Genomic DNA, 14,933 nt, shown 5'->3' on the forward strand with positions numbered 1-14,933 from the left:
GAGATCCTGCCCTCATATCTGTTATCAGTCAGACCAACAAACCATCTTCAAGCATTCTTTTGGAGTTACCTGCTTTCATTCCCATTGAACCCTATGGTATTATCAGCAGGAAATGGGAACTGTATATCATGTAGCTGCGTAGTGTTGTTCAAGCACAATCATACCATCAGTTGTAATTTAATGTATATATTGCAATGACTATGGATAATAATCTTAGTGTATTAGCATAGTCTTATCTGTCTAATGTTGTACTTGTTATATTTATTTAATATAGACTAGGTGTGTAACTCAATTCAGTTTTTGTGTACATATGATTGTAGATGGTTTATTTCTTAAAAGTATATTTATCAAAGACAATATTCAATATTAAGCTATTTCTTTTTTTCTTTGTACTGCTACAGTCACAGCTAATTATACTGTATTCATCAGTAAATGAAATTGAACAGCAGGATTGTTGTTTTCTAGCATCCACTGCATGAGGTCATGCATCTCAAAACAAGTCCTCTGGCCGCCATGCTTCCAGATTTTGTTATACATATGCCTCCATTTTTAATTTTCCATTTTTATTTTAGATATGAAAGGATGATTATTTTAGTCTGGTGATGTGTAGCTAAATAATGATCTTGAACCAGTTGTAATATGAAAGATTAAATGCTAACTTTACGCAGCTTTTATTCACTTGAAAGTGTTCTGTGTCATCATTTATACTTATGCTGTGGAATAGAGAGATGACTCACAATCAAAACCCACACTTATAGGACAGTTTCCACTCTGAGCCATCTTTTGATGTGAAAGACAAATTAGATGAATCCACAGCAGAAATTGTTTTTTCTTTCTTTTTCACTGTATACCATTATTATACATTTCCACTTGTTTACCATTTAGCTGTGCCGGCAGTCTGGCTGTGGGGATGGCACTGTCAGTCAGTCCACAACTTTGGTCTAGACTGAAATATCTCAATCAATCGCCGTGACATTTTGTACAGACACTGATAATCCCCACTGGATGAATCCTATTGACTTTGGTGAACCACCTGACTTTTCTTCTCTCCTTCCATAAAATTTTCTTTAGACATTCACGTTCCCCTCAGGATAAATTGTAACAACTTTGATAATCCTTTAACTTTTAATTTGCACATTATCAGGTCAAAATTTAGATATGTTTAACACTTTGGTTTATGACCAAATAACAACAAAACTAATGTCACTCCTATATAATAATAATGTGTTGTTTTTGTTGTTGTTTGATTTAAAGCAAAGATACAGTATGAAAAACATGGCTGTTTTTCCATAAAAACATTTTTTTCTTTTAGGGGTGTTAAGAAGTCTTGATGGTAATTAAACTCAAAAATATGCAGATTCTCTGTGAAAAACATCTGCATTTATGACTGATTGTCTATCTATTTTAACTCACTGCAGAAAGACGACACAGTGACTGCAGACTCATCAGAGTGTATTTGACGAAATTGTTAAGGTAATCTTCAACATGGCAGATGTAGGTTTAATTACCAATACCAACTTCACCATCAGTGACTGTTGAGTGAATGTAGAAGTATTCAGTTGGGATAATCCAAAGAGGAAGCACTTGAAGCTCATCAAAATACGACTTATGAATCTATGTTTGTAGTGGAGATATAATCATGAACACTTTTCAGCAAAACAGGCTTGATTTTCTCAGTTTGTGCCTGCTCATAGAAACCAGACTGCTGAATATGAAGTTTAGTTCCTTCCTACGTCCCCTCTTCTGTTTGCTGTCCAACTCTTACGCAACAAGGTCCCTTTTTGTTTGAGCTCTTCAGACCAAGTAATTTCTCCCACAATGATCTGTCTGTGGCTGCTCTTGTGACATTTAATGTGCGGCCTGGAGCTTATAATTACTTTAGATTCTATTAATGTTTAGAAATGAAGAGAAAAAAGAAATCATATTTTACACACTTGGTATGCTATACTGACAGGTGTTTCACATATTTAGGTAAGTAGTTCACTGTGGGGCTGAATATATCAGTAACACCTCTCATACAATAAAAAATTCAACAGCACCACAAACTACACCTTCCAGAATGACAACAAAGTTGTTTCAACACCAGTCACTTACAGTCAATCAAATCAGTGCTTCGCTGTCTATATCCAAATAGACAGATCTGGGAGTGATTACAGACTAGGGTCAAAATCTGGTTTGGCATTTTAACAAGGTCTTGGACTATTGGTTTTATGCTTTGGCAGGTGGACTGTCTTGGTAATCCTAACATTTCTTGGGAACAAGCTAAATCTATCTCTCCCTAGCTGTTTACTGAAATTACAAAGTTGTTGGTTCCTTGGGAACCTTGTTGCAATAACCTTATCTGCCAGCACATCTCAGACACATAAACGGAAAGGCAGTGCAGATAAAGTTCAAGGAATGAATGGTGACTGTGTGATGTAACCAGTGATGGAGGAAGTACTCAGATCGTTTATTAAAGTAAAAGTATTTATACTATGATGAAAAAAATACTAGATTTTCTAAACAAATTTGTAATAAATTCAGATTACATAATAAATCAAGTAAACCACAGAAGTTCAGGGTTTTTTTGGACTAACATAACATTCTGACATAACAGCTGGCAGCCCCTGGGCAATTGCCCATTTTGCCTGGTTGGTAATCCAGCCTGGTCCTGAAATACAGGGGAGATGACATATAAAGTAGCATAACTCAGACAGAGGCAAAATTACCACAAAGTGAGACTAAATGGTCATAAGATAGAGAAGAATTACAACAAAGCGTCACATTCACTCATGCTGCGTCGGTTTTCATGATTTTGTGGGTGTCTTGCTCCTGTTTAAGAAGGTTGGTGGGGGGCTTTCACATATCTGCGGTCCAGGGCCCGTTATGTCTTATCAGCAGAGGTGTTTATACCGTAAAACTTAAGTAAACAAGCAGTAGAGCTCACAGACTGACTTTTGTCCCATTTACTTTGAGTCTACTAACCTCTAGCCAGCTCTATGAATGGATGACCGCACTTGGCCCTGTCCACAGTGGGCGGACCAGTGTCTCCCCCCGGAGAGGCCAATAAAATCAGCTTGCAGCTCGGTTTGTGTGTTGCATAACCACACTGCAGGTCCACAGCGGCAACCAGTGCAGGTTCACCTCCGCTCATCGGTTTACCTCTTCACAATGGCAGCTCCGAAGAAAGTCTGCATCATTGGCTCTGGAAATTGGTAAGTCGGTGTGTAAACGTACTAAACCGTAAAGCGACGGGGGGGTTTCAACATGGCTAACTTTGGAGTAGGTGTCCATCCGTGTATGTTACAGAGTGCTTGCCGTTGCTAGCCAACAGCCGGCTAACGTTAACTAGCCGCATTTTCCGTAGTAATTATAAAGAAGTTTGATTTGCAAGGCTTTGTCTACTCTACCGTTTCGTTAGCTGGAACACAAGTCGGGTTTAGCCTCGGTTAGAGTCACATGTTAAGAAACTGGCTGAGTATACAGAAAACTGGCCACATGTCAGTCACGATTACTGGGATTTTGCTGTCATGTAGCAATAATGTGTCAGCAGTAGAAATCCATGATATCTTGTCCTCATTAACACCTCTATAGTGGAAATACGTTAATGTTATTTTACAGCCATCATCAACATATCGACCATCTACAATGGGTATAGCTTTACATTGTTGCCAACAGCAGCCCTCGAGGGGATGCTCTTTTTCTCTGTATGAAAACCAAATTCCAAACTCTGTTCAAACAGTCGCATAGTTTAGAGTTACCTTATCGACTTCAATATCCTTGCGTGGAAAAACGTCGCTTTAGGCCATGAATAAATCATTAAAGTCTTCGAGTGAAGTCGGCATATATCGTCAGTTCATCGACCAAAGATAATGTATTCTGTTTAACATCTGTTTTTGCCCACACTGTGTTGTATTAATAAAGAAATCTCATTTAAAGACTATAGTTTTTTTTTGTATACCGAATTGATGTGTTGTCCCAAAATACTTGGAAAACGCCTCAAAATTCTGCTTAACCACTATTTAACATTGGTGTTGGGTGGACCAACCTAAAATCACCTGAGTTTTTAATGGAGTTTGGCGCATGGTTGTCTCCATACTGAACTGCAAAGTAATTATATCATCTGATATCATTCTTCTCAGAAAACAGTAGTTTGTGATCAAACAGCAGTAGAAAACACAGGAGGAGCCATGATTGGTAATGGCCTGGTGATCACACCAGCAGCCATGTGATAGTAATTACTTAGTGAGGGGTTTAACAATGAGACTTAAAAGGCAAAATCACTGGATGTTGGATCATTTCAAGCACCTCAGCTTATCATAAATGTATATCTTATATCTTCTAACAGTTTTCTTGCCATGTTACTTCCATTTTCACAAAATTGAAATGCGGTGTGAATTTAACATGACTGTTTTTATATAAACTGAATGCCAACCTTTTCAACTGTTAACAATAAAGGGGTTCTGCCATTGCCAAGATAGTGGGTGCCAATGCTGCTCAGAATTCCAAATTCGACGACACCGTAAAAATGTGGGTGTTTGAAGAGACGGTGAACGGGCGCAAACTAACTGAAATTATAAACACTGACCATGAAAATGTGAAGTACCTTCCTGGCCACAAGCTACCAGCAAATGTGGTAAGAAAGTGTTGGTTTCTTGTCATTTAACAGTAATTCAGTGTTCTTCCTGTTGCTTTTCTGTGTTTTATAGCGCATGAATGTACTGTACTCCCATTATGTTTTTTTACCTGCATTTGTCCATGCCACCTTTTAAATAGCTTCCTCCATTATAAGTTGTTAGTCTTTTTAAAAGTGAATTAACTACTGTAATATTAGTTTTCTGCACATGCTCTCACAGCAGGTTGTTACACCAGCTCTTAGGTGAATTTCATCAGACTTTAATGTATGTCATATCTTTCAGTATCATCCTCATCATTGTCATCTCTTTTCCCCCTTCCCAGCTTGCTGTCCCAGACCTGGTAGAGGCGTCCAGTGATGCAGACATCTTGGTGTTTGTGATCCCACACCAGTTTGTTGGGAAAGTGTGTGAAACCATGAAGGGCAAGATAAAGGGTGATGCACTGGGGATTTCCCTCATCAAGGTTCAACTCTGCTATGATTTTTTTTTTTTTTTTTTTCACCCTTTATCTCTCTAATTTTAGTGTGGTGCTACTTCATAGTGCATGCCAGACTCAAACAGTCTAAGGCCTGGTTAAAGCAGCCGTAAACCAGTCGTACAGTGTGGTCTTTGACACAAATACCAGCTTGGTATGGTTTAATGTAAATACTCTGCTTGTGTTTGTTTTTGTTCCACCAGGGTGTTGATGAGGGCCCTGATGGACTTAAACTCATCTCTGATGTGATCCAGGAGAAGCTCGGTATCACCATGAGTGTGCTGATGGGGGCCAACATTGCCAATGAGGTTGCTGATGAGAAGTTTTGTGAGACCACCATTGGTTAGTCTCATACTGTGCTACATGGTTTTAATTTTTATGTCTTGTCTTGACATATTCTTGATTGCTTAGCGTAGGATCTTTGTTTTGAATGAAAGGGTTCTTGTTTAATTAGGACAAACTTGCACTTAGATCAAGGTTTAAAGTTGTAATATGAAAGTTCAAGCCTTGAAACAGGAAGCATTTTTATGTTCTCAAGCTTTCTGCATTGTCAGCATGGGGGTGAAGGTTTAATCTGCCTTAAAGCTGCTGTGTAAATGACAGAGTGGGCTGGTTCAGTTTGACATTTTCTTCACATCTTTGCACGTACTACATAACAGCATACCTCATGGGATTTACTATCAGTGTATAAACCAAGAGAGCACTAACCTGTTTTGACGGGATCAGTATTAGTTGGATCACAGCTGACAAATGTAATTTGTTAGAGGATTTGGAGTATTCCAGCCGCACTCTAATAGATGCAAAGTCTTTTTTTTTTTTTTTTTTTTTTTTTTTTTTTTTTTTTTTACCATGACTCATGATAAAAATCTACTCAGATTTGAATAAATTTTACAGGCAAAACGAATCATCTTGTAGAGATGCTGAAACATGACCAGGTTCTTTGTTCTGCTTCCAGGATGTAAGAATAAAAACCACGGTGCTCTCCTAAAGGAACTCATGCAGACCAACAACTTCCGAGTTACTGTAGTAGAAGAGTATGATGTGGTAGAAATCTGTGGAGCCCTGAAGGTGAGCTTTCACTCCAATACACAGCGACACACAGAAAAAGAGGGACAAAGCCTATGTCTAAAATTTCACATGTAAGTGCAAATAACTGCACATTTCCTCCTATATAAGTCGCATTTCTCTGTGTTACAACTTGGCTTGTTTTTGGAAAAAGGGAACCAACATAAAACCAGTTTTAGATGCCTAAGCAAAATTATTTGTTTGTAAGGAGTTCAGGGAAATTGATATAAACTATAAATGAGGTTAACTAAAAGGTGAGTTGGGGGTGGTGGTGGGGGGTAGTGTTAAAAAACAAAGAACCAAATATAACCAAAAGAGGACTCTAGATGAACAAGAATTTCAACTGGCTTTCTAAAGGCTGCGGCTCACACACTCGTTTGTTTTGAAATACTAAAACCGATTATGCAGTGAGGTAAAGGTCACTATGCAGGAAAAATGGACAAAGGCTGTAAAATCTTCCATAGCAGTTTGTTAACATTACCATTGTGCAACATAGAAAATAGTTTAACCAAGGCGCAACAAGTGTCCACCAAGCAAGCAAAGCAGCTGAAAAGCTATCTGCAGCTCTGTCTTTGTACATGAAGCAAAGCCAGACAATAAATGAATGTACTTGGTTACATTCCACCACTGCAGTCCCGTCTGGTATGACTGGTATCACTGACTGAAGCTGGGATGCATGCCCAACTCCAAAGGTTTAAAGCACACTATTTATTTTTTGTGTAATGCAGTTGTGAAAGGTGTGAAGTTTGCATCTGCCTCAAAAGTCAAAGTGCTACCATTTATCCAGCCCAGTGTTTACAGAATGACATTTAATTTGGCATGCATGTTGAGGATAGATTTTTTTTTTCATAGTTTTAGCTTGTCAGTTATAAGACATTAGATATTTATCATCTCACAGACTGCACACACATGAACCTGCATCAACTGCAACTAACCATTACCCATAACCCTAACCTTAACAGTGAAAAATAGCTATCACAATATCCTAGAGCACAAGGTGACATCATCAGATGTCGTGTTTTGTGAAACAAACAGTCAACACCCCAAAAAAAGCTGCAAATTCCACTGTTTGAGAACCTGAAACCATCAAATTTGGATTAATTGAACTGATTTTCTTTCTTTATTTTCTTTCTCTATCAACTAATCGATAAATCAACTATAGTTGTACCTTTACCTCTATGTGCTTTATTGATGTCTGTCCAGTTTAGCAGTCTATACAGTTAACAGGTTTAAATACGTACAAACTCATGTGTATGTAGGTAAGAAATGAGGATGGAAGGAAAAAGTATACAGCGCACCGAGACCTTGGGTTAGGATCTGTAGAGCCTCTAAAAGCCCTAATGTGAGGCACTAAGATTAATGCTCTAGATCTCTAGATGTTATTAGAAGGTTGAGCTATTAACTTGTTCACTCAACCAAGTTCATTTATTGAGTCATCTTTCACAAAGTATCCAAGTGTGTCTTTGGCTCTTGTATCTCCAGTCTTTGCTCATGTTTTTGAGTCCATCCTTTCAGAACATTGTTGCGGTTGGAGCAGGTTTCTGTGATGGTCTGGGCTTTGGGGACAACACGAAGGCAGCAGTAATTAGACTGGGCCTGATGGAGATGATTGCTTTCGCCCGCATTTTCTGCACTGCCGGGCCCGTGTCCTCTGCCACCTTCCTGGAGAGCTGCGGTGTGGCTGACCTCATCACTACCTGCTACGGTGGCCGCAACCGTAAAGTAGCCGAGGCTTTTGTGAAGACGGGAAAGGTGAGCACTTTGATATTTATTTATTTATTTATTTATTTGTTTGTTTGTTTATTTATTTTTGGTACATTTATTTTCTTGAAACAAATACTTACCACGTATGAGTAGTAAAGGAATGTATGATTGTGTGAACGTATGATTTTAAAGTAGACATGAGGAAAAGGAGTGTTCTGTGCACTGGGGTACAAACTCTGTTATACTCTATAGTTACAAAATAGGTAGTGCATGCCCTGTAGTAATCCTGGGTTAAAGGTCTTCTCACTCCTTAGCTGATGGTTCACAGAAGCTTTATTGATGAGCAAAATACACAGAACTGTAGCACCATTAACACAATGAACACACTATAAGAACTAAGAAGGAAAGCAAAAATAAAAACATAACCATCTTGAAATATCTTAATGGAATATGTCACTATAACCATATGGTCAGTAGTATTCAACCACAAGCTTTTCAAGTAAATATGTCCATATGAATATTAAAATGGGTTTTGCTCTCTGTTATAATTCCTCCTCTTCATACTAGTCCTTAAGAAATCTCCTCTAATGTGGCTCCATTGTAAATGATGGCGGACAAACTCCACAGTCTTTCTACTACAGAATTTTCTCTTGCACATATGTGCAACTGACTGTTGTTTGCTTTCTGCATTTGCACAGTGTCAGCAGAATGGGAAGAACAGGATGAACACCTCTTGTTTCCACATTACTCAAGGTGTTTAGCTGTAGTGCTAACCTTGTAGTTGTACCAGTTAAACAGTGTGAATTGAAACGAAATGAAACGGTGACAAACCTTTATGGCCTCATCAGCAGCTGCTAAATAAGCAAAGTATGGTTCCCTTGAAGACACACTTTTACTGTGCTGACAGTCTTGCCGGCATGCAGGGATGTCTAGTCTATAGTTAAGTCGTAGCTTTGTGTGGAAATAAATTAATTAAACGGTACAATCAATATGATGTAGGATATTTAAACCTACAACAAGCTCGGCTGCTGCTGACTCGTCAAACACTACTACTTCTGCTACAGTCTTTAAACATAACACATACAGGCTGAGTGATACCTATTGTGTTGGTGTTTTATTCAACATTTGCTGCGTCGTTTCAGACACTGTAGATATACAACCTGTCTGTCCTCAGAATTGGCTGTTGTCATTATTTTGTCTGCATAGCTTTTGTTTTTATCTCCTTACCACAGCTTGATAGTGGCTTAGCTGCTACTCTGTGCTCACAAGACAACACAGAGGCAACAAAATAAGAAATCTCTGGATTTAGTGGCATAAAAGAAACAGTGTAATCAGTGTAATGCATCCTTATTCTCACTGCCAGACATGTTTTTTTTTTTGTTTTTTTGTTTTTTTTTAGATACAGCTTATATATAAAACTGATGCTGCAGTTATGTATGTATGTATGTATGTATTCATCAGCTGAGGTTTTTTTAAAAAAAAAAAAAAAAAAGTTTATTCTTCTGATTTACCATATTTTTCATACTTGAACCACAGTCAAATAATTCATCCACAGGTTATTTAAACAGCTTGAACATAACAAAGTTCATTTTAGTCTGCCAGATCAGATTCAGAAGTATGTGACTGGTGGAAGCTTGTAAAATTCAGTGTGTGTACCATCTCTTCTGTTTAACAAAAGTTCACACTTTTGTGTCATGTTACTTCTTTTATTTCTTACCTTGTTCAGTCCATTGAGGAGCTGGAGAAAGAGATGCTGAATGGTCAGAAGCTGCAGGGACCAGCAACAGCAGCTGAGGTTTATCTCATCCTCAAGCACAAAAACCTCATTGACAAGTAAGTGGAGCAGCAGCACATCACACAGAATCAGAGCGCTGGATAGAAAAGACACCAATCCAGTATTATTTTTGGCACTCAACAATACCTCCTCTTCCTCCAGGTTCCCACTGTTCAATGCAGTGTATCAGATCTGCTACCAGGGCCATCCAGTCACAGAGTTCATAAGCTGTTTGCAGAACCACCCAGAGCACATGTAAAAAAAACCCAACTCACAAAGTGCCTTCTAAAGGGAGAACATTACCACTTTTCATCTGTTACCTGTCAGAAATAGATGGAGGATGATCCGACACTCCACAGCTGTCATGCAACTAAACATCTCCAGCCCGTGAGTGCAGTTCATGTTCACTCATCGGAGAGGTTGCATAACATTTGTGCGTGTTCGACCACTTTGTCTATAACATTCAGTTTCTGACATATTTTCCTGATACATACTGAACATTGTGGCGAGTATATGATGGTCCAGTAGCACTTCTTTTTTTTTTTTTTTTTTTTTTTTTTTTTTTTTTTGCCTGAGATATTTTTTTAGAGCCAGATGAAATCAGAATGCATGGTGTCAGTTTTTAGACACAAGCCAAATTGCAACACTAATATAAGAAATCCAGACTTCACTGGCTATTAGAATTTAATGGGAAACATGAAGGTTAACTCATGTCTTTGTTGACCCTTGAATGCCATTGAGTTACTAACATTTGCACAATGTTTATATGGCACTACATCATGCATTCAGATTTTCACAGGGCCAACCACTCAGGGCAAAGACCTATTGACAGCCTTCTGTAGAGGGATTTATCCTCATCTAAAATTTATGTTGCCGTCCTGTGAATGCCATGTCCATCACACGTTCTTTAATTATAGATGTAATGCCTAACTTTGTTATGTCTTTATATGCTCTAAATGTCTTATGTAATCATAATTCACTATATTTCCTGTCATGTACTGTATTATTAACATCCTGTCAATCACACAGCAACTGTTTTTAATATAACAATGCAAGTGCCTTAGAATGCACGGTTGCTAAATTTTGGCCATTATTTTTTTCTTTTTTTCTTTTTTTTTTTTTTTTTTTTTTTTTTTTGGTCAAACCAAAGACTCCACTACTTAACGTCCGTCCACTACGCCATTTGTTACTGTGATCCTGCCTGACCCTGTTCTCACTCACTAATGCGTGTTGCAGATTATGTCAATATTAAGTCTGTGAATAAATTAATTCTCTCATCATATCATTGCTGGAATTTTTTATTTTATTTTTCACTCTCACATTAGAAAGGCGATTATCTCTATTATATGCAGGTAGATTTGTTTCAGTATTATTTGTGTGAACAAATGTGCAAATGTGTAATCTATAAATATAAAACACCTTCCCCAAATACAAAAACTAAATTTGCAAATTCACAAAAATATCTTGCAAATATAAAACGGATTTGCAAATACACAAAAAACTTCTACAAATAAAAAAATTATCTGTGAATACATTCAATTAATTTACAAATAAATGAAAAGCATATGTGAATATCTTCTTAAAATTTACAACTTTCAAACAGACATATGTGAATCAATTTTCTATTTGTGAAGTGAAAAAGTATTAGTGGATCTCAATTCCATGCTTGTGGATTTCAATTTTACACACATGGATTTTTGAAAGAAACTTTCTGCCCCAGTAAACATTCATCTTGCGGACTGTGGGAATGAAAGCAGGGTGCTGTTTTTTTACACTGTGATGATGATGATGATGATGATGAAGATACATTGTATAGACCATATTTCATGCCCAACCAACTTGAAAAGAGATAACTGGTGTCACTTCTTTACCATTGAGTTTATTGTAATCATTCAGTCCATTTGTGAGACAAGCATTGAGACAAATCTAAGCATTGAGACAAATTGTTTTACACAGTGACAGTTCAAGTTTCATGAACGTTTCTGGACCTTTCCAGATTTTTAAGTTAATGTGTATGTGGCGGAATGTTCACAGCTAGAGTGAGTGACATCACACAGAGTGGGGAGAAGCTGTTTCCAATAACACTAAATATTGCATATCACTGTGGATCTTTGTGTCATTTATATCCTGGTAAAACAAGCAGCTGACACTGCCCCAGACAGACACAAGTGGCAAGGAAGTGACATACTAACTGATGACCTGCCTTGATGAAAGGACTAACAGAATGCATTTCCATTTTTATTTAGAAGTCTTTGAAAATTAATTGTCAATAGCTTTTCAATTTTCATTTTAATATGGTCATAGAACGCCCATGAGTATGTGAAAATGAGAATGCAAATTGGATAACTGAATTTTCTTTTTAATTTTTAATTTATTTTTCTTTTTTTACTTTGCCTGGCTGAAGAGAGGCACAAGAACAGGTGTACTAACTGGGCAGCTCACACAAGTGCCATTAAATGTCCTTTTTTTATGTCTCCTTGTGTTCATATCAGACATGAACACCATATGGCATAAAAAAACAAGCTGGTCAATAAGGCTGGGTCTGTGCTCTGGACTCACCCAGGACTGTTGTGGAGAGACATATGCAATTTAAGATTCAGGCTATAATGAACAATACCAAGCACCTTCTCCACAACATTCTGGCAGGACAGAGAAGTAGCTGTATAACACCTCAGCCAAAAAAAGTATAAAAAATAAATAAATTTGACAGTAATAATCATTTTATTATTATCATTTTTATTATTATTAACTTTATTTATATAATCTCTGACAGGATATTTACTATAAAAGTTGTATATGGAGGTGCTAGTTGTAGTTCCCTTTATGCTACTCACCAAAACAAAAAATATGTACAGTAAATGAGTGAATAAATAAGAAGTCATGAAAATAAAACAATTTTTCATGGTGGAGTCTCATCATGTTATACGACCCTGTAAAATGATGAATAAATGTAACTTGTAACCTTTAACTTATTGAGCATTATAACATACTCCTTACCAATACCCAGAGCCGGCCCAAGCCTTTATGGGCCCTAAGCAGAATTTGATTTGCCGCCAAGGGCGTAGGTTTGGTCTCCAAATTGGTAGGGATGCAACAACCCTGCCACCCCTCCAAAACAAATAGATTGACTTTGTACTGCCGTCAACCAAACAGTTTATTAACATATAATATCTATATTTACATTCAGAAAGGCCCATACACAAATGTAAAATATGTACATGTGTTGAATCTTCATTTATTAAATATATATGTATATATGAAGTAAAAAATATATATGTATATACATTATAGCCTATATATGTAAAAAATGTGGCATAAATATGGCATAAAAAGTCATAGTATAGTGTGTCATGAAAATGTCAAATAACGTAATACTTAATACTATAGTAAGGCATAAAAATGTCTTAGTATACTAATGCTCAAAAATGTCAAAAAAACATCATAGTATAATAAGGCATAAAAATGTCATAGTACAGTATGGCAAAAAAAATTCAGAGTAAAGTAAAGCATAAAAATGTAAAAAAAAAAAACGTCATAGTATAGTAGGGCATAAATATGTCATAGCATAGTACGGCATAAAAATAGCACAGTATTTTAAGGCATGAAAATTAAAAAAAAAATCCATAGTATAGTAGGGCATAAAAATCTCAAAAAATGTCATAGTATAGTAGGGCATAAATATGTCATATTAAAATAAGGCATAAAAATGTCAAAAAACATCATAGTATAGTATGCTCTCATATTTATTATCCAACCAATTATATCAATACTTCCAACAGCATTTACAAGACGTTCTGTAGTGATAACACATTAACAACCGTATGAATTGCATATTAAAGACAAAATTGCAAAAGAAATACATTATATACAAAAACAAAAACAAAAAAATGAGTAGGTAGAGACTGATAGGATTTTACATGTGTAATTTATCAGTAAGCTGCAGCAAATAGTAATGTTTTAAGACCTTTTTTAAATGAGCTAACAGTTTGAGCAGTCCTCAGATATTACAGACCATGTCCAAAAAATATAATCACATGGTATGCCATGAAAAAACGTCATAGTACAGTCGGGCATAAAAATGTCAAAAAACGTCATAGTTTAGTAAGTCATAAAAAAGTCATAGTATAGTATGGCATAATAATGTCAAAAAACGTCATAGTATTGTATGGCATATAAATGTCAGAAAACTTCATAATATAGTAAGGCATAAAAAGTCATAGTATAGTATGGCATAAAAATGTCATAAAAAGTCATAGTATAGTAAGGGATAGAATTATCAACAAAAGTCATAGTATAATATGGATTAAAAGTGGCAAAAAACGTGATAGTATAGTATGGCAAAAAATGACATAGTATAGTATGGCATAAAAGGTCAAAAAACCTCATAGTATAGTAAGGCATAAAATTGTCAAAAAAGATCATAGTATAGTATGGCATAAAATTATCAAAAAACGTCATAGTGTAGTATGGATTAAAACGTCATAGTGTAGTATGGATTAAAACATCATAGTATAGTAAGGCATAAAACTTCAAAAAACGTCATAGTATAGTATGGAATAAAACTTCAAAAAACGGCATGTTATAGTATGGCCAAAAATATCATAGTATAGTAAGGCATAAAAATGGCAAAAAACTTCATAGAATAGTATGGATTAAAACGTCATAGTATAGTATGCATTAAAACGTCATAGTATAGTAAGGCATAAATCCTCAAAAAAACGTCAGAGTATAGTAAGGCATAAAATTGACAAAAAACGTCAGAGTATAGTATGGATTAAAACGTCATAGTATTGTATGGCATAAAACGTCAAAAAACGTCATAGTATAGTGAGGAATAAAATTGTCAAAAAACATCATAGTATAGTATGTATTAAAATGTCATAGTATAGTACAGCATAAAATGTCAAAAAATGTCATAGTATAATATGGATTAAAAATGGTAAAAAACGTGATAGTTTAGTATGGCAAAAAATGTCATAGTATAGTAAGGCATAAATCCTCAAAAAACGTCATAGTATAGTATGGATTAAAACATCATAGTATAGTGAGGCATAAAATTGTCAAAAAACGTAATAGTATAGTATGGATTAAAACGTCATAGTATATTATGGAATAAAATGTCATCGTATATTAAGGCATAAAATTGTCAAAAGAGGTCATAGTATAATATGGATTAAAAATGGAAAAAAATGTGAAAGTGTAGTATGGCAAAAAATGTCATAGTATAGTAAGGCATAAAATTGTCAAAAAACATCATAGTATAGTATGGCATAAAATTGTCAAAAAACGTCATAGTATA

The 14,933-nt window shown here is 36.0% G+C and overlaps 1 protein-coding gene across 1 annotated transcript; it reads left to right on the top strand.

Moving 5' to 3' along the window:
- Nucleotides 1-3,073: 3,073 nt before the first annotated feature.
- Nucleotides 3,074-10,914, top strand: LOC111217340 (glycerol-3-phosphate dehydrogenase [NAD(+)], cytoplasmic). Its single transcript, XM_022739161.1, has 8 exons — nt 3,074-3,194; nt 4,438-4,615; nt 4,939-5,079; nt 5,295-5,433; nt 6,047-6,159; nt 7,672-7,908; nt 9,587-9,693; nt 9,797-10,914. Exons 1-8 carry the CDS (start codon nt 3,151-3,153, stop codon nt 9,891-9,893), a joined length of 1,056 nt encoding a protein of 351 aa, XP_022594882.1. The 5' UTR covers nt 3,074-3,150; the 3' UTR covers nt 9,894-10,914.
- The last annotated feature ends 4,019 nt before the right edge of the window (nt 10,915-14,933 follow it).

The sequence above is a fragment of the Seriola dumerili genome, unplaced genomic scaffold (assembly GCF_002260705.1).
Source record: "Seriola dumerili isolate Sdu_G_001 unplaced genomic scaffold, Sdu_1.0 BDQW01000043.1, whole genome shotgun sequence".
NCBI classification, from domain to species: domain Eukaryota; kingdom Metazoa; phylum Chordata; class Actinopteri; order Carangiformes; family Carangidae; genus Seriola; species Seriola dumerili.